The following is an 18923-nucleotide window of genomic DNA, read 5'->3' as shown; positions in this document are numbered from 1 at the left end:
ACTACCTTTACTCGTATTACTTAGCAGTTCGCTACAAACAGCAGATAACTAAGTCTGAGAGTACAATGCTTTCGATCGCCGATCTAACAACACTTACACGAACATATCCTTCGCGTTCTGCTCATAACTGGACGGTACCTTTCGTAAGAGTGACGTTTGGCCAGCAAATACTTGCACATACTCTGCCCACTCTGTTAAACTATTTTCGCGAAAATAAAGTTAATATTGAAAATGTAAATAAGAAAAGAATACATTCATTCTTTCTCTCGCAAATGTAATTTTTCTGCTTTTCGCGAGGTGTGTTTCTCCTGTGTCTTTTGGATTTTTTGCGGGTTTGTTGCTATGTACAATTGTTATTATTCGCTGTTTCATGTTTGTCATTCATATTGTGCCTTTACCTTTAACAACAAAAAGACTGAACTATGCGTAGTAAGAGCTAAAATGTCTGTAAATGTACTGGGACGTACTGTCTAAATTGTAAGTGCACCAAATGTTACTACCGACACCTCGCTGTTTTTCCATGTATTGGGGCCCGAGCGCCGTCAAGTAAATTAACGTTCACTTTTTGTCTCGGGTCCCTCATTTCTTACTGAAATGAAAATAAACTTCAAATTTCAAAACAGAAATGCTGCAGTAGTAAGAACACCAGAGCGGCACATGTACAATATTCTTAGAGAACAAATTTTGTATAATAGAAAATTGTGAGGTAATTTCATGAAAATATTGAATGTAATGGCCCATTCTTCCGATGCGTAGCAAAATCTTTTTTTTATAGTGTTTCCATCGCTTGCGTCATGTATAGTTAAGAGTGCTAAAAAACAAAACAAAAACAATAAGGAACGCTTTTAACGACAGCAAAAACGTTGATAGCAAAAACAGAGATAGAGAGAGAAGTTGCTGCCAGGAAGAAAGAAAAGGAAAGTGCACAGGACTCATCACTGGCTGAAGCCGAGCCACAATCGCTACCACGTGCGGATAGTAGGAGAGTTGAAAGATGGGATAGAAAGACAGGATAGTAAAGACGTGCTAAAGACAAGGCCGATCCCGGAGGTAGTGCAATACCGGGCCAACCGGTGGCGGGAGTGAAGCATCCTTCAAACTCTCCGCCACATTTCCAAAAATAAGTCCAATTGGCCCCGTAACAGATACTCTACGGGGTCCGGACAATCACGAAAGCAAAAACAATGGAAGCCTGCCAACGGGAGATCTGGGGACATATTGATTGTTATAGTTAAATCTTACAAAGTATATAAAAAAGTTGCGTTCACAAATTGTTTCCCTTTCAAAAATGCTTTTGTCCAGAATTGTTGGGCATGTTGCAACGAAATATCAGTGTGAAAGAAAAAGCAGAGGAACAAGGGTAAATAAAAATTGGCGGTGGTTTAGCTCTGGTTAAACCTGAAGTGACGCGATAGCTACAACTGGCCGAGCGGAACTTGCTCAGTTGAATTGCAAAGTCAGTCTTTCGCCGCTCTATAAGCAACCCACCCTTTCGGGTGGGTTGCTTATATGGCTGCAAGTGTTGAGTGGCAAGTACTGCAAGATGACCCGACTATTTCAAAGCCTAAAGTGACAAATACAAGCACGGCATTAAACACAGTTCTTGAGACCAGTCACTACCGGGTGTGCTGCGCGAGGTGTTGTGATTAGCAAGAAGCAAATACGTACCAAAAGTCTAAACGCAAAATGCGAAGGTGAGTCTAGGACATACCTTCTGGCAAAAAGGAAATTACCTTGCTCATGGCTACGGCTGAGGTTCCCCTAAAGAGCTCTAGACGTCACATTGTACCCAACGAAAACGCGAGAGTGCATTTGAAGGCATCCCTTATTGAGAAGCAGCCACAGCTTAAGAAATGTACCGTGTGAATAACGTGTCTACAGCTGTCATGATCGACTTGGTGGACCTCCGAAGAAGACATCGAGTAAAGCGAAACACGTGCCGTACACAACAAATAAGCTCGGCTTTCTTGTGCGTGACACGTGCCGAGGAAGGACCGAGGTCAGCCCGATGATGCGTTCGTGTCTCCCTCGCTTGGGAATGGCAGGCTGCAAAGAACACATGAGCGATGTGCTCTGGGTGTGGCAGGGCGTTTGCCGGGCGTACTACACAGACGCTTATCTCCGCGGAGCTTCATGGTACGACGCTCAAGGGCACCCTGGGAATTATTCAGAGTTGGACAGGAAACAAGACAAGTGTGTAGCTCCTTTGTGAATAACGCTGTGAACTTGATTATTTCCGCGTGGAGCTGCTTGAAATGCTCCGGAGCGATCTCATCTGGGATCCGAATTGTGTTTCCTTATCTAAAGATAAATAAAGTAGAACTGTGGCCAGTCTACAGCCGTCATGCTATTTAGTAGCAAATGTGATGCCTTTAAACGTGAAGTTAGCATCTCGGGTTGCATAACGCGTGAAACCGTTACACAGATTACGCTAGCTCAGGAAAAAAAAAAAACAAACTTGCGAAGTAAAAGCCCTGCATGGTGTGCATATAACGAGAGAGATATTTGATAATAATTCTCTCTGTTCTTTTGAAAAGTGCTTGCTATACTCACAGTGTAATGAAATTCTTTTTCTTAGACAGCTGCAAATGTGAAAAACTGAAAATTAAAAATTTTCTAAATGTGTACTTTGAAGGAATTGATAGCAATTGCGTAATTTTTTATGACTTTAAGGATGAAATCTGTGTGGACAGCGCTCTTATGATATTGCCACTCCTGGACTGCAATATGACATTTGTGATACTTAAACACTAGCTCTTCAGTTTACGGAACGCGAAGAATAGAACGTATACACATACATTTGCGTTTACAGAGGGAGAGAGTGCGGGAGCTGCCTTAAGCATTTCAAGCACAGATGTGTATTTTAACGAAAAAAGATGTCTAATTTACTGTATACATTCCTAACAGAGGTTACAAACCCTCTGCCAACAAAAAGAATGTGGCAACGAAAAGAATGTGAGACGATAAAACTGGAACATTCCTTTTTCGCGTACATACTATGGCCAACAAAGAATTGCGCACACGTTGCCAGACATTCTTATTCGCTTCCACTCGGAAGGCGTGAATGTGGAAAGGCTTAAAAACAACCGCATTTTACAGATATTTTATGTCATAGTGAAAATTTTTGCTGTAAACAGAAATAATCAATGTTAATAAGTTTTCACTTCATTGTAATTATCAGCGATTTCGCTTTAGACAAATTGCGTCTGTATGTCTCTCTTCCACCTATATTTGTCCGATATTCATTTTTTATATTACTTTTTTTTTCCTGTAAACAATTACTCTGCTTTGCCTTGTACCTTTGTAACTTCGAAACTTTGAAAATTGTAGTCTTGTATGCAGTATTTAACTTTTGAAATCTATAGGCTTTTCCGTAACCTTGTAACGTGACATATTCAAGCTCTTATTTCTGCCTTTAGGGGGATGGAGTGCTGTCAAGCTGTGTTCAAACAGATTTTTCTCCACCCTCCCTTTTCACTTTTTGTCTGAAACAAAGTGTTCAAATGTCAAATGTCAAAAAATGTCAGCTTGAGGTGGTGTACAACTCGCACGTACTGTTATTTTTTCTGCATCCATTTTTGTTTATATGCTTTCATGTAATGAGTTTCTAGTTATAAGTCATCGGTGTTCAGCATACGTCTGGTTGCGGTGCAGGTTGCAATACTTATGCGAAAGACAGACGCCTGAAGAAAATGAGCAGAACTTCCAAGTACCAGTAACAAAACAGTACTACAGACAGCCGACACATATGCTCCTTTGTAGGCCACTTTCCCTAAAGGAAATCATTATCCAAAAGCGGCGCATAAGAAATGCAAGACCCACGGCATTCATTTCTTCGAAATTAATGTGGCTTAAGCGACAGTCATGTACTTGCTGTGGCATGATGAACGACTTTGGCTGTGTTATGTTTAAAGAGAAAAGACGGCCCACTTGAACTTTCTGCCTCTATAGTAGGTTAGTCTTAAACGTAGTACCAGATATAAAGTTATACTGTTTTTCCCATTACTGAATTTAGTTACAACCTGCAGAAGCCGAAAAAGTGTGGCGCAGACTTCAATGGCTCTAATTTGTAATTAGGGAGATGAGTTGGAACGTGGTTCTTAATCTTCTAATTACATTTAATGCAGCGCACTGCTTAGCGCGCTTTTGTACCTACATTGCGTTCATGTTCTTTTTGCTTTGACTTGTGAGGGCTATAAGGCCTCTCATATTAAGTTGTACTGTGTAACCAGGAATCAGTTATTTTTTTTTTCGTATCCCAAAATTTGATCTTGAGAAAAATTTATCGAAGGAACTAAAGAGGACAAAAATATGACTACTCTGAAAGGTGTTTAAAGCTAACAGCTGATGTCAAACAAATGAGGCCCCAGTCTGCACACTACATTTATTTATTTATTTATTTATTTATTTATTTATTTATTTATTTATTTATTTAATTATTTATTTATTTATTTATTTCAATACCTTCAAGGCCCTGGAGGCATTAAAGAGGGGAGTGGAATGCATGAAAAATATCTATATGCATGTAATTATAACACAGGAATTGCGGCAATAGAGAGACAAAAAAAATAGGAACAGCAACAACAACGCGGTAAAATGCAGGTTATTGGGAGTAAACATATTCTTCGAGAGCAGATTTGAACAAAACAGAGTGGCAGTTGAGATGGGCAGGTGGTTCCATGCATTGCTTGTCTTGGGAATAAACGAGTGGAAATAGGCGTTCATGCGACAAAAGGGGATGTCAGCTTTAGGAGAGTGATCTCTACGGGATGAAATGTATTCAGGTTCAGAGAGAAGCGCTTCTTTAAGATGGTGGCGATTGTGATGATAAATGTTGTGAAAGAGAGATGAGCGCGACACTTTTCTTCGCAAGGAAAGAAGTGGAAGGTTCAAAGTGGCTTTCATGCTTGATACACTAGATAAACGAGGCTAGATTTCCTAGCTACCTACACAGTTGAGTGACAGCTCAACTTAGACGTCTTTGGGAAGCATCCTCTAGAAATTAAAATACTGGCACCATAGCAAGCGCCGACCTCGCCGATGTTGAGTTCAAATAGTCCCCATAAGACCACCGTGCAATGCAGGAGGTTGAACGAGTTTGTTCTATGTGTGCCTTCTATGTCTTCATCTTCTACGCTGATGCCAAGTTGAACATGATGAACCACCTTGCGCTTAATAACTTCCTTGGTTTGGGCCAGGGCGAACAAACAAGATACAGACTATCCCTTCTTTTACACCTGTTTGTGACATTGAAAAGAAAGCCGGAAGCTTATTGTCTCGAGGAAAACTTAAATAACACTATGATAAGCGGGATCTTTAAATGCCGTCAAGTAAAGTTTATTTAGAGCTCGAAGGTCAGTGGGAAGATAGCTCTATTATAACGAAAGTGAAGCCTTGTTTGTCCATGCTTCGGCGAGTGCGTTTGCCTCATTTCTCTACAGGTTGTTGTGCGGGAAGGAATCCTTGCGTCCGCCGCTGGCAATAGGCTACCGCCGCTTTCACACGGCGACGGAGTAGAGGCGGAGAAGGAGAGGAGGCTTCTTATCTTCCTTGTCAAAAAATACAGACAGTTCGCCTTCACGTGGCCCGTACTATATGACTGGAGCTAAAGTAGTAAACGTATGGAATACAAGCGCAGCCTCTTCGAGGAAGAGTAAACACACATGAAAATCGCATTAAGGCCCGTCGAAATGCAAGCGCCAGGGCACTCGTGTTATGCACGGCCGACTCCGTAATTACCCTGGGTACGTCTCTATATAAACGTTGGCATCTTTGTCCGCTTTGAGTCAGCGTCGAAGGCGAGACGTCGGTGAGAAGTTCGGAGACACAAATAGCTTCCCGTTACCGGTTCGCCATGAAGATACGCTGCTGTTGTACTTCGTTGCTACTTGTCGGTGAGTAGGCTATATCTTTTTGGGCATTTCTCTTGATCTCAGATCCGCGTTTTAAACGCGAAAGCTCATTGAGGACGTCATAAAAGTTTCATCTGAATTGTCGCACTTCTCGCAAACTATTGCCCTGCTATCCAAAAAAAAAAAAAAAATCCGTGAGTCACCATTCATCAGGCAAACAAGAAAGCAATGAAAGCTAACTTTATTGTTTTAGGACAGCAAAGAAAGCTTAATGCCCTTATGTAAAGGTGTTTTCTAGGCAGTTGCAGCCGTAGCTATCACTGAGTTGGCAGCTGAACCCTCAACATCTTTATTTCACAACATACATGGGCCATCGCAAGAGTAACTTCCTCCAAGACTAAATATGGATAGTAATTATTCTCTTGTTGCAAATCTGCGTCATCTTTGTAGACTATGAAGTAAGTGCTTAACTGTGGGCGAAAAAACAAAAAAAAAGTGTATAACGAGCAGTAGTCTTTTTTTAGGCTTAAAGTAGCCCAGAAAATACACCTGATTTTCTCCTCAGAGCTAGAAGCTGGTGAAACTAATTTGAGTACGTACAGTGCAAGCCGTTAATATGACCTCATTTGAAAGGCGATGCGCTGAGCATAATATTCTGCACTGCATCCTCAGTGCGCAATGGGGAATGGTAGTGCGCTGTTTTATCGTTTTCAAGTGGAATGCACTTTAACTGCGCAATCCTTATCCCTATCAACGCAGCTGCCTTCGCCTTCACTGCGGCGGCTCCCACTGATGATGAGTGCGACATCCACAAATTGGACGAATGCGCCGCAGACCTCTTCGTGTTCACCAGCAGGGACAGCGTTCCCGAAAGCGAGGATGACCTAGGAGCGTTCTGCAAGTACGTACAACTTTCATTTTCCCATTTTATTGCTACTACTTGTGAGGCCTTCAGCACTACCCTAAAAAAATAACTATACACAGTCTACAGACTTCTTATAGGCTCTATTGCCTCCATATAGATATTTCTTTTTGTCTACTCATAGTCTATAGACTGTCTATAGACAAAAGTCTACTAAAAGCGTATGGCTATAAACCTATAGATTGTCTATGGGCTGTCAATAAAATTTGTATTGCATAAAGGCAGTTCTCTAGGGTTCGTCTATTGAGAGTCTGTAGACTTTATAGACAATGTCTATGGACAGTATATAGACTGTCGAAAGAAGTCTTTGTAAGTGTAGACTGTAACAACCTTAGCAGTTCTTGACAGCCGTCGAAGGCAATAGAGCTTCAAGTATACTCTGATGCAATCGCATAACTTGCGAGTTAATTTAACTGAAGCAGCACGGATCAAGGCCGCAGACAGATTCTATGCAGTTAGTTGTTGATCGGCGAAGTTAACGGTGCGCTTGAACTGCTGCCTGCGCTTTGCACCCCAGTTGCACTATATCGAAATTTTACCAAAGTGCAAGATGCAGGCCAAGCGTACAATGAACAGATCCAAATGCTTCATAATAAACCTATATACCCTGTCTAAAAAATTCAGGGGGGGGGGGGAATTTGTTGACCTAAAGTGCGGTGAGGTGAAAGCCTTTAGCGCGGTGTTCCTGCTTGTGTCACTGATATCTGGTTAAGATGTTGATTAAGTACACAATTGTTTGTGAATCTTCAGTGCTGGAGACACTGGAGGGCACTGAGGCATCCCTCCTAGACTAGGAGAACTACACATGCGTTGGCACGAAGTAGCCAATAAAGAAAAAAAAGGCACGAAGTAGCGTAGCTGTTAGAACGCTCGGCTGCGGAACGGAAGGATGATGGTTCGAATCCCATCGCGCACAAAGATTTTCTTTCGTATCGCGTTGCAGAGCGGAACGGACGGACGGACGCGAGCATAAGCCATTAAAAGCTTTCGCCTCAAAAACTACACCACCACAGCTTTGAGCAAAGCGGGTCCTTTGGAAGAGGTGGCACACTTTGTTCCTCGAAGAAAGTAAAGGCCACTGTCTGATGAAAGCGGGACCATCATCTATTTTTTTGTGACAGGCGGTATGCGTCCAGGTAAAAATACCCCCCCCCCCCCCTCCATATTTCTGTAGTTTATACCCAAAGTTTTTTCTTTCGTCACAATAAGTTCGCCTGCTTAATGTGTTGCACATGTCAGCGCCAGGAGACAAGGTCACCGTGGCACGAGATCACTTGTTACATATTCGCTGCTCCTTAGGTGATATGCTTTTGCTGCATCTATATTTGTAATTATTTCGCGGCTGCAGGACACGTGGCTTCTTTTCTTTGTTGTTGTTCGCTGTAGGACTGTGGTCCGGTTAGCGGGAGCATATCAGAAGACGGAATATGTTATTTTTTTCGTTTAAGAAGACTGTTAGCGTTCGTGTATTCGATCATTTAGCAGTATAAACTAATCCATCTGTTATGAAATAAGGTTAGAACAGAAGATGTCACAATGGACGGTCGATGATAATATCAAGGTAAAATATTCGAAACGTTTCAGAACCGCATACGAGTTCCTTGTTCACTGAGGCGGCCAAAGTTGTTTTATGCCTGACCAGACGAACTTTCATCAAATTTTAGAGTGTTTCTTGAAAGCCTCGTGTGTTACTGGCTCGATTAGCAATTTCGTGGTTTCAGGTGCTGCTGGCGATGCATTTGAGGAAATTTCAATGAAATATTTACTTCCCATCAACGATTTTTTTTTCTCGACTGTGGTGTCATTGTGGCGTGCTTTCATAACATTATAAAGCCGTGACGTTAAGAAGTGAGCTTATGCTGCAATGCACATTTGAGCAATGCGGCACCAGTGCCGAAAGCAAGTCCCAAACACCCCTAAAACAAATACCCCCGATGTGAACGCACCCCTGGCACTCAACGTTTGGACCTGTGCACTTTTGTTTCGACAACAAAGACATAATCAGAGGAAAACTGGCCTCCACGGAACATGGATAGTTGGCCATGTCACAAGAAATTTGTGATGAATGAACGTGGGTCTTCGTAAGAACAGAGCCTAGGAACGATAAGGAAAAGCACTCTCCCTTTAGGCCACCAGCAACCAAAAACGTTGGAGAGCGCCTCTTAGCTAGTAAAAATAACTACTGAAACATAATGCCAAGAGCCAGTACAATGTGAATGCTCTCTGTTGAAATTAAACATATAGGTTGTCGAGACTGCAGCATGTGACTGCCTCATGGTAAAATGAAACCACCGCAATTTGCACCACCCCAAGCTGGCACCACTACACCGGATAATTTTCGAGCTTCCAGTACAACGCATTGCCGCAGTTTGAAAAGGGACAAACTCGATTAGGCATTTCCTTACTTGTTACAGCATAGCATCAATGAAAGGATGACTCCAGTCCAGGGTTCTTGGAGATGAATTATGATTGCAGGAGAACTGCGCAATAATTTAAGGCACTTTTATGAAAATATCGAAGGTATTGGTCCATTCTTCCAATGCTTTGCAAAATCTTTCCTTTAATGTTTCTCTATCGCTCGCATCGAGTAGTTAAGAATGTCATAGGAAACTAACGGGAAACACAGCAAAAAATGCAAGGCTGCTGAGGAGATATATGCGGATATTTGGTAATTGTAGTGAAATCTTCGATATATGAAAATATTGTGTTCATAGACAACTTCCCGTTGAAAAATGCGCTTGACGAGAATTTCTCAGCATGCACCTTCAAGAGTTACTGCAAGTGCACCTCTCGCAAAACTTCTGTTCTCAAACACCACTCCTCTGTCCAGAGCTCGCTATTACCAGACATACCAAGGTCCTTGAGGAACAGAGAACAAGCACCGAGTAGCGATTAATAGCACTGGGAACACCCATGTGAAAGGGAAGCTGCTGTTCTTTATCTCGAGTGCTCGGCTAACTGAAAAAGCTTCCCTAGGGTGTTCGGTAACCAACCATCTCTCATTGTACACTCTGTGACTGTGTTGTCGTTGACATACCACTTTGCTCGCGGCGTTTGTGATGGCGCGCAGGGCCCAGGAAGAAGCGGAAGCCTGCAGCCGCGCCTACCTCAAGAAGTGCACTAGCAGTGTGGCACAAGGCGTTGGAACCGTCTTCCTGGACGACATCCGGGAGGAGATCCAGGAGCGCTGCGACACGTCCACAGACTACCACAAGGGTGAGGTTCAAGAGATGCCCTATATGTGCCGCTGCGATTTGACGCCTACGGTGTTTCGTAGAATGTGCTCCCGTGGTGGCTTGAGCAGCACGAGAGAGTGCAAAGAACTCGGCCAGCAGTCTTAGTGCACAAGACTTACGTGCATAAGCGCAGCCAAATGAAGAAGCGGTCAAGATTTATGTGCGTGGGTACTCCTGTTTAACAGTACCTCTTGCTGGGCTAGTTGGTGTAACATTGTGTAACAAAAGTAAAAACAGCGCTAATTTTGACGCAAACCACACAGAAAGACCAGACAGGACAGGCGCTGTTCAGTCTGGTCTTTCTGCGTGGTTTGTTTCAAAATTAGCGCTGTTTTTCCTTTCGTTACTCAAGGGTACTCCTGTTGAGCCCTAGTTTTGGTTTCATTTTTCTGTTTATTGGATTCGATTTGGGCTTGTTTATGCAGATGTGTACTTGTTATTGGCTTGTAATTGTTACGTGATTATTCCTATATATAAACCCACCCCGTCTGAATAACACCTCAGTCGTCATGTCATTCTGAGTGTTGACTCACTTAGTACGGCCACCCGGGCCGACACCATATTGGCGACGAGGATATGATTCAAACCCACGTGTGCAAATGTAGTGTCGGTCTGAGCGGCCGTAAGAAGTGAATCAACACTCAGAATGACATGACGAATGACGTTTTATTCAGGCAAGTTAGGTTTTTATATATATATACATATATATAAGAACAATCACGTGACAATTACAAGACAATAACAAGTTCACATCTACATAAACAAGTCCAAATCCAAGTCAATATACAGAAAACTAAACCGAAACTCAGGACACAACAACTCCGCCCATGTCTTCCTTAAAGTCTCCGTTCAAGAATCGTCCTTCGTATTTTGCTATTGTTTCCCATGTATTTCTTTTATAAATCGTTTCGACAGATATCCTATTGTTTAATTTTATAACAGTGAATTTCATAGAACTTTTTGCAGGGGCAAGGCTTACCGTGTTTTAAGATTAAGCTAATATATCGCCCAGAATGTTTACACCATGTAGCGGCGCCGAAGCCCTCACTGCAGGTAGCTACTACCGGAAGAATTCGAAGCTTTTCCTTCTGGACTGCTACCATTGTATAGTACGTACACGACGGGCAGTTACGATAAGCGTTGCGAAAAGCAGTCGACAACAGCCGTGAGTATTTTTTTTATCGTGGTTCATAAGAAAGCACAGCTGAGCGCTTTTTAAGTGACGCATTTGCCAGCACAACCTTCGCGAGCCTACAAGAGAAGTCGGAGCCAAGCGCACGTGTCGACAACCGGTTCGCAAACTGCCTTAATAGGTCGCGCAAAGCATTAACCACTCGTCCCCGCCCGAACTCGGCCGTACTAGCCCTCTTGTGCGAACGGAAAGAATGCGCCGTGTCGGTGTTTACTTCTCGTTGGAATTGATATGCGGACAGTCATCGTGTTGAGTTCGTTTCCAGAGGCAATTACCGCAATCCTACACACTCGCGGGATAATGAACTCCGCCGTGATTGCGAACGTTCGCACAGAGAAGCTCCCAATGCTTGCGAGCGCTGCTTGGTCTTGGATGCGTGCCAGAATTTGAGAGAGGAAAAGACGAAGACCCCCACTGAGCAGGGGAGTCCGCGGCTTTGAATTCCTTGATGGTCGTCAAGTGCTGACCAGGAGTCTCGAAGGAAATGAGTCTTCAGCAACAATTTATAGAGATAGTGCCGCGCGATTATTTGTTTGTTATTGCGTTTTCTTGTGGTCAATTCTGCCACCGTCTTAGTTGGTGTGTTTTTCAGCTTGGCGTGGTTGTGCTAGAGGAGAAAGCAAAGACGTTGTAAATCTATGACTTGAGGAGCCATGGTTTCTTTGTGTGGCTTGAAATGTAGACTCACGGCACCAAATATAAGCCGACCACATAGTAAAAAAAAATGCGTAAGTATATTTAGCGCAGTTCTCTTCCTTTATAAAGGCGTATGCAAGTTAACCGAAAATGGAACATTAACAAATAGAGTCACAGCGATGTTCGAACTCATTAGGTAGTTAACGTTCGTGTTGTGTGGCCTGAAATGTAGACTCACGGAACCAAATATAAGTCGACTGCACAGTTAAAAAATTTGCGCATGTATATGTAGCGCATTTCCGTTACATTATAAAGGCGTATGAAAGTGAGCCGAAAATACAAGGTTAAAAAATACAGTCGCAAAGAAGTTCGAATTCATTAGTCTATCAAGGTTGATGTATATTCCATTACTTCTGTGCCGAATGAGCATTTACATTGGCGGTTCCAGCAAACGGAAGCATTAAAGTTGTGTCTAATGCTCTAGAATTACTTCGTGCTTACATCAGAGAGGGCGGGAACCGAGTAAAAATAGTTAAGTGTAAAGTTTAGTTCAAGACATTGCGATGATTAAGGTTTTTCTTCTCGTTCTGAGGGTAGCTCACGAAGACATTTCACTTGTTTACGCGAGTGTATAGAGCCTAACTAATACTTTCGAGTAATGTGTTGCACGAAGTAAGGAATACTCCTGTTTGTCTTCGATCTCTGCCTACAATTGTGCTCAAGTTTCGTGTCCCTGACAGGTACAAATTTTTTAATAAGCTTGGCTTATGATGCATGACATACGTTGCAAGCACGCAATTGAGCATCGGGAGGGCAGGATATCCGAGTTCAGGAACCAGTGTTTCCAAGAATTGATGCGGTTTCCTCTGCTTATTCAGTGGAGTGATGCTTTTCTCCTTACACCTGTTAAATTTGGTGCTGCAAAGAGTCATCCCCCTTTACCTTACTCTACCGGGGACATCTAAGATATACTAACGCGACAGCATTAAGGGTCCCGTTCAATGGCAACCCCGGCGTCGGTGGCGTTGGCATGTTGAGAAAAGCAGACGGCCCACCCTGCCCACCTGACTGCGAACAAACTGCCCACCGTGATAGATGGCAGTTAAATGAAAGATTGGTCGTGAGAGATTGCTCGGGAAGAGGAACCTGGGTCCGACAAGCTGTATGTGAAGCAGTCACCCTCCCCGACAGGTGGCTGTTTAACCGCTTGAACGCTGCACTACTGCGCAAGGACTCTGGAGCAGTATGATGACTCCTCGCGGCCTGTGGATGCAAAGTTGACAACTACCAGTTCTGCACGCAGGCAGAACCTAGGTGACTAAAAAAAGATCCCTAATTCTATCGCACTATACTCTTAAAGGTATACGCCAAGCGTTATGTGATGATGAAAGAAAGAACAATGTCCGTGTCTGCGATGTTACACGCAAAGAGGACCCCGGGCTGCTGTAAGGGCCCATCGTCGTTATCGCGTCATACCGTTAAGGCAGAGCTCAAGTGTCGCCTTCAAGTTTTTGAAAACTCAATTACGCATTGCTACTTACACAGGCAAAAGGCCATCACAACGAACGTCTAGGTGACACTTGGAGTGAAGCGTTCTGTGTTGACGGTCCCAAAAGGAAGAGAAGCGAGAGGAGGTGTTTATAAGAAGTCTCTGGACATCGCCTTAATGGTGGATTATTAAAGTCCCCAAAATGTACTGCCCAGCGGATAACGTTGCGTACATTTGAGAGCATATTGTATAAATGCAACATTGTATAACTAGCAACCTTCTGCAATATTATGCTGATATTTCTATGCTTTGTTACTTTGTATAAACGCTCTGCTCTATAATTCCGTATGCCCTGAGGGTATTTTAAACAAACAAACAAACAAAAAACAGACAGACACAGACAGACAGCCAAACAAGCAAACAAACAAACAAACAAACAACAAACAAACAGACAGACAGACAGACAAATAAATAAATAAATAAATAAATAAATAAATAAATAAATAAATAAATAAATAAATAAATAAACAAACAAACAAACAAAAAAATGAATAAATAAATAAATAAATAAATAAATAAATAAATAAATGTTGCTTTCACTTTCTCACTGCGAGTTTTTGGAGAGCATAACACCACAGGAAAACTTACTATTGAACAAGATGGATAATGCATGTGAACAGATCAACTTATCAGCGAACATAGCGCGTTCTAATAGGATATGAGGCGTAAAAATGGTGCGAGACCTTTAGTTGCCCTTCTTTTGTCCTGTGCGCAGAAAGTGACGATCAAGTATGTTTTCGCAGACTACATCAAGCACGCGCCGTGTCTGAACAAGGTGGGCTCACAGTTCAACGCGTGCATCAAGGCCACCACGAGCGATCTGGACGTGGCTTCGAGACTGCCGGCCAAGCAGAGGATCGGTGGTGCCTGCTGGTTAGTACACGCTCGAATGTGACATTAATCAGCTCTTGCACTCTCAAATGTCAATGCTGCACTAACCGGAAGAAGAATGAGGTTACAATGCGATTCATCCCTCATTTGTGCTGCTGCTTCCACTTCTGAGTCGACTGAGTGTGAGAATCTGAGCTCCGCAAACAAGCATCATTTGGCCTCGTGGAGCATTAAAACTCTAGATACACTGGTATAAAGCCCGGAACGCGACCCGGAGACGCGTTAGGCTTGATCACCCTCCGTTTTCCGTCTCATACCAAGTGTTGCAGGCAGCCCAATCTTTTTTTGGTGTACTACAGGGCCGGATTCGCACGGGACCAATCACATATGTTGTTCTTCAAGTCATGTCCAACTATCTTGGACAAAAATTTTGAATATTAGAAATCTGTAAGGTACTGTTTTGAAAATATTGAAGGTAATGGTCCATTGTTCCGATGTGTAGCAAAGACATTTCTGTGTAGCAAAAACACTGACAGCAAAAAAAAAAAATGCAAGCCTGCCGACGGCAAATATGCGGATACGTTGATTGTTGTAGCGAAATCTTTCGATATATGAAAAAAATTGGGTGCATAAAACTCTTTCCCGTTCATAAAATGCTTTTGTCCAGAATTTTCCGGTACGGTTTAGCGGGACATCAGTTGTTGCGTACTGTGCACAATTATCAGGAACCACTTACGTTGAATGAAGAACCATGCTAATCGCTCGCAAAAGCTGAATATAAAAAAAAGGTGAAAATGATCGTTCTCTCCACAGACGCGGCTCGCGTTTGATTGTGGCCTGATAGTAGCGCCCGTATCCGGCTTGCTGCGTCGATTGGTTTCAGAAATCGGTACCGTGCGTTAACTCCTATCGGCCGGACGACCTCTCTACATTGCGTCCGTCCGTGACGATGTTATCGTTCATTTATTTCACCCCCTTCCTTCCTTCCTTCCTTCCTTCCTTCCTTCCTTCCTTCCTTCCTTCCTTCCTTCCTTCCTTTCTTTCTTTGTTGCTTCCTTCCTTCCTTCCTTCCTCCCTTCCTTCCTTTCTTCCTTTCTTTCTTTGTTGCTTCCTTCCTTCCTTCCTTTCTTTCTTTGTTGCTCTCTTCCTTCCTTCCTTCCTTCCTTCCTTCCTTCCTTCCTTCCTTTCTTCCTTTCTTTCTTTGTTGCTTCCTTCCTTCCTTCCTTCCTTCCTTCCTTCCTTCCTTCCTTCCTTCCTTCCTTCCTTCCTTCCTTCCTTCCTTCCTTCCTTCCTTCCTTCCTTCCTTCCTTCCTTCCTTCCTTCCTTCTCCTTGCGTTCTGCTCGCAGCCAGTACAGCAAGCTGGAGGTGTGCGTGGCCCAGGCGGTGGAGCCGGCCTGCCCGCCGGAGACGGCCGAGTTTGCGAAGAGCGTGTTGCAGCGTTACGCCGGCGAACTGCTGGGAACAGTGTGCGTGGGCTTCCGGTCAGGGGAGAAGTGCAAAGGCATCGAGTACGACGACAAGCCTGGCGACCCGACGCTGCGCTCTATCATGACGCCGCTCATCAAAGTGGGCTCCGCACTCGGGGGATAGACGTTGAGGACGGAGACCGAAAACGAGTATTGCTTTTCTGTTGTTTTTTCTTGTCACGAACTTTGTTTCAGTCCCACCGGAACATAATAAATGCGCGCACTGGAAGTGCCTTCTTCTGCGGATGGGAGCTATTCTTTTCATATTTTCTCGTCCTTTCCTCCAGAAACACAGTCTCAGTCATGAGATCCAGAGGTACTGTTGTGGCTGGCGGCCTTACTTAGTGATCCATCCTTAAAGGGGCCATGAAGGGGGCTCTAATAAAGTTGCGGCATGCCTGGGATGTTGAAGCACGCCGCTTCACGAATAGTGTCCAGCAAAGATTTTTTAAATGCGCTTTGTAGAAGCTGAGTTATCTGTAGTTAAAATTTGAATTTCAGCGTCTTCGCGCCTTTCCCTCTCCTCTGGTGACATTTTGCGCGCTGGAGGTTAGGCGCTCCTTCGCCGACCCCCCTCTGGGAGCGGAGCTTCCCGACCCGCCGGAGCTAAGCGGCTTATTGGCCGCGGCCACGGTAGCTGCCTGACGTCTGCAAGAATCTAACCAATGGCCACCTCTCACCTTGTCTACGCAGATGCGGGGGACGGAGGAGGGTGCGAGCATGAAAAAGTCGCCGGGAAGGACTCCCCAAATTTGACGCGTGATTGTGGGTCGTCTGCTGCGTGTAGAAGAGTATTATTTGGCTCTGGTTTTTATGGCAACACAGTGCAGTGATTAAGTGAGTTAATGTGCTCTCCTCGGAAGGCGTTTCAGAGTCCCTTTAAGCCACTTGACGCCTTAAAGCTTTGTCAGGGAAGGATGTGAGGAAACATTTCCTCACTTTTGAAGTCTTTGAATGTACAGTGTTTATCAGTAGTAATGAGTGCAGGACGCCACGGAGGCACATTGGTTATATGCTCGGGTGCCGACACGAAAGACGCTGGTTCGATCCCGGCCGCGGCAGTCACATTTCGATGGAGGCGAAATGCTATAGAGGCCTGTGTACTGTGCGTTGTCAGTGTACGTTAAAGAACCCCAGGTGGTGGATATTTCCGGAGCCCTCCACTACAGTGCCCCTCATAGCCTGAGTCGCTTTGAGACGTAAACATCATAAACCAAACCAATAGTAGTGACACGCTAGACGAAGATAGTGTCGGGTTGTTTCTTGTCTACAACTGAAGGCAATCCAACTGTGCAGATACTGAAGGGTACCATTTTCCCCCACTTCACAAAACTTCGAAGCGCCAAGAGTGCCGCATGAGGCCGCAATAGGGCCTCGTGTCAGCTGGCTCTGCATTCTGAATACGCCGGTTACATTTGTCAGTGTAGTGAGATCTTGGCGTTTTAGTTCAGTATTGTACTCAGAATGGCACGCTTGGTATCTTCAGAAACATCCTGTCTTCTTGACGTCACTGTACCTCATTTCTTGAGTAAAGATTTGAAAAAAATACGGCTTATATAGACAACAATATAATAATAATAATAATAATAATAATAATAATAATAATAATAATAATAATAATAATAATAATAATAATAATAATAATAATAATAATTGGTTTTGGGGGGAAAGGAAATGGCGCAGTACCTGTCTCAAATATCGTTGGACACCTGAACCGCTCCGTAAGAGAAGGGATAAAGGAGAGAGTGAAAGAAGAAAGGAAGAAATAGTTGCCGTAGTGGAGGGCTCCGGAATAATTTCGATCACCTGGGGATCCCGACCGTGGCGGCTGCGTTTTTATGGAGGAAAAACGCTAAGGCGCCCGTGTGCTGTGCGATGTCAGTGCACGTTAAAGATCCCCAGGTGGTCGAAATTATTCCGGAGCCCTCCACTACGGCACCTATTCCTTTCTTCTTTCACTCCCTCCTTTATTCCTTCCCTTACGGCGCGGTTCAGGTGTCCAACGATATATGAGACAGATACTGCGCCATTTCCTTTCCCCAAAAAACCAATTAAAAAATTAAAAAAAATCTTTAACGTGCAATGACATCGCACAACATACGGGCGCCTTAGCGTTTTTCCTCCATAAAAACGCAGCCGCCGCGGTCGGGTTCGACGGCTGCGTTTTTATGGAGGAAAAACGCTAAGGCGCCCGTGTGCTGTGCGATATATATAGAAAAATCCAAATTGTGCGCCGCAACATGAAAGCGGCTTGTCGGTTTTTATTCCACTTCAGGTCAGGAACGATAAAGTTAATCCATGAGACTAACTCGCATTCTGGGCTTGGCAAGATCTGTACACCTGAACCAATCATATCGTGGTAATCAGCGACGTAAGTACACCGATGTGTCACATCTTTCGCCCACCACATAAACCCAAGTAAGTTTGGGTAATTGCTTTCAGCCAGCGATATATCTAATATTTCGGTTAGATGAAATAGACATGAGTTGCCCTATTTGCTTGGACGTTTTTAGCTGTCAGCGAGCTTTCTCGCAACGCTATGGAAGAACTTCACTGACTGTTGACTACCGACTGGTTGACTACCGACTGGTGGAAATTTTATTATGAGGCACACTGTTCTATCGATACAGGACGTCAAGGAATATTGGAAATAATGTGGCAGAAGTAACTAGAATGCGGGCGCTGAATGTAATCGCAATCCGTCGTTTTTGCGGGACGCAAGTTAAATGTGTGGTTCGACAAACAAGCAAGTGTAATTTGCTGTTCCAAGCATAAAACCTTACCTCCAGCCCCAGTTTCGCGAGAAATACGACTAAATAAGAACAGTAAGAGGAAACCAGTCCTGCTAGCTTCCTGGAACACAGGATTTGCATGTCTGTGCAGATATCACTCGCACTAAGAGTGCATGGCACTCACCGTTCCTTTGGTGAGCTTGTTAATCAATCCGTTTTCTCGAATAATTTCTCTACTTTCATTGGCGTCTTGTCCCGAGCCACGAGTCACTGAGCAGATGAGGCACTAATACTCCACATACGTTCTTTTTTCCATGACGGAGCCAGCAGTCTCCGAAGAATAAAGTAAAACGGTCATAAGGAGAAAGGATTGGAATAGAAAGCAGGTACAGGAAACGTTCAAGGAGATATACGTTAAGTCGTGGGTTTTGATTATACAGACGCATAATCATTCTCTGCTAACTCACAACTGGGCTTGCCCGTATCTTGTGAAATTCTTTTTTCTG

General features: G+C 43.8%; 1 protein-coding gene and 1 pseudogene across 1 annotated transcript; one reads left to right on the top strand and one right to left on the bottom strand.

The window, feature by feature from the left end:
• Positions 1-1028: 1028 nt before the first annotated feature.
• Positions 1029-1180, bottom strand: LOC144135630 (U2 spliceosomal RNA; annotated as a pseudogene).
• Positions 1181-5660: 4480 nt separating this feature from the next.
• On the top strand, positions 5661-15956 carry LOC144135398 (uncharacterized). Its single transcript, XM_077668063.1, has 5 exons — positions 5661-5894; positions 6612-6753; positions 9845-9990; positions 14131-14260; positions 15566-15956. Exons 1-5 carry the CDS (start codon positions 5855-5857, stop codon positions 15807-15809), a joined length of 702 nt encoding a protein of 233 aa, XP_077524189.1. The 5' UTR covers positions 5661-5854; the 3' UTR covers positions 15810-15956.
• The last annotated feature ends 2967 nt before the right edge of the window (positions 15957-18923 follow it).

This window comes from Amblyomma americanum, chromosome 5 (genome assembly GCF_052857255.1).
Source record: "Amblyomma americanum isolate KBUSLIRL-KWMA chromosome 5, ASM5285725v1, whole genome shotgun sequence".
In the NCBI taxonomy this organism is placed as follows: domain Eukaryota; kingdom Metazoa; phylum Arthropoda; class Arachnida; order Ixodida; family Ixodidae; genus Amblyomma; species Amblyomma americanum.
Note: the sequence above shows the minus strand (reverse complement) of the source record. Positions and strands in the feature narration are given on the sequence as shown.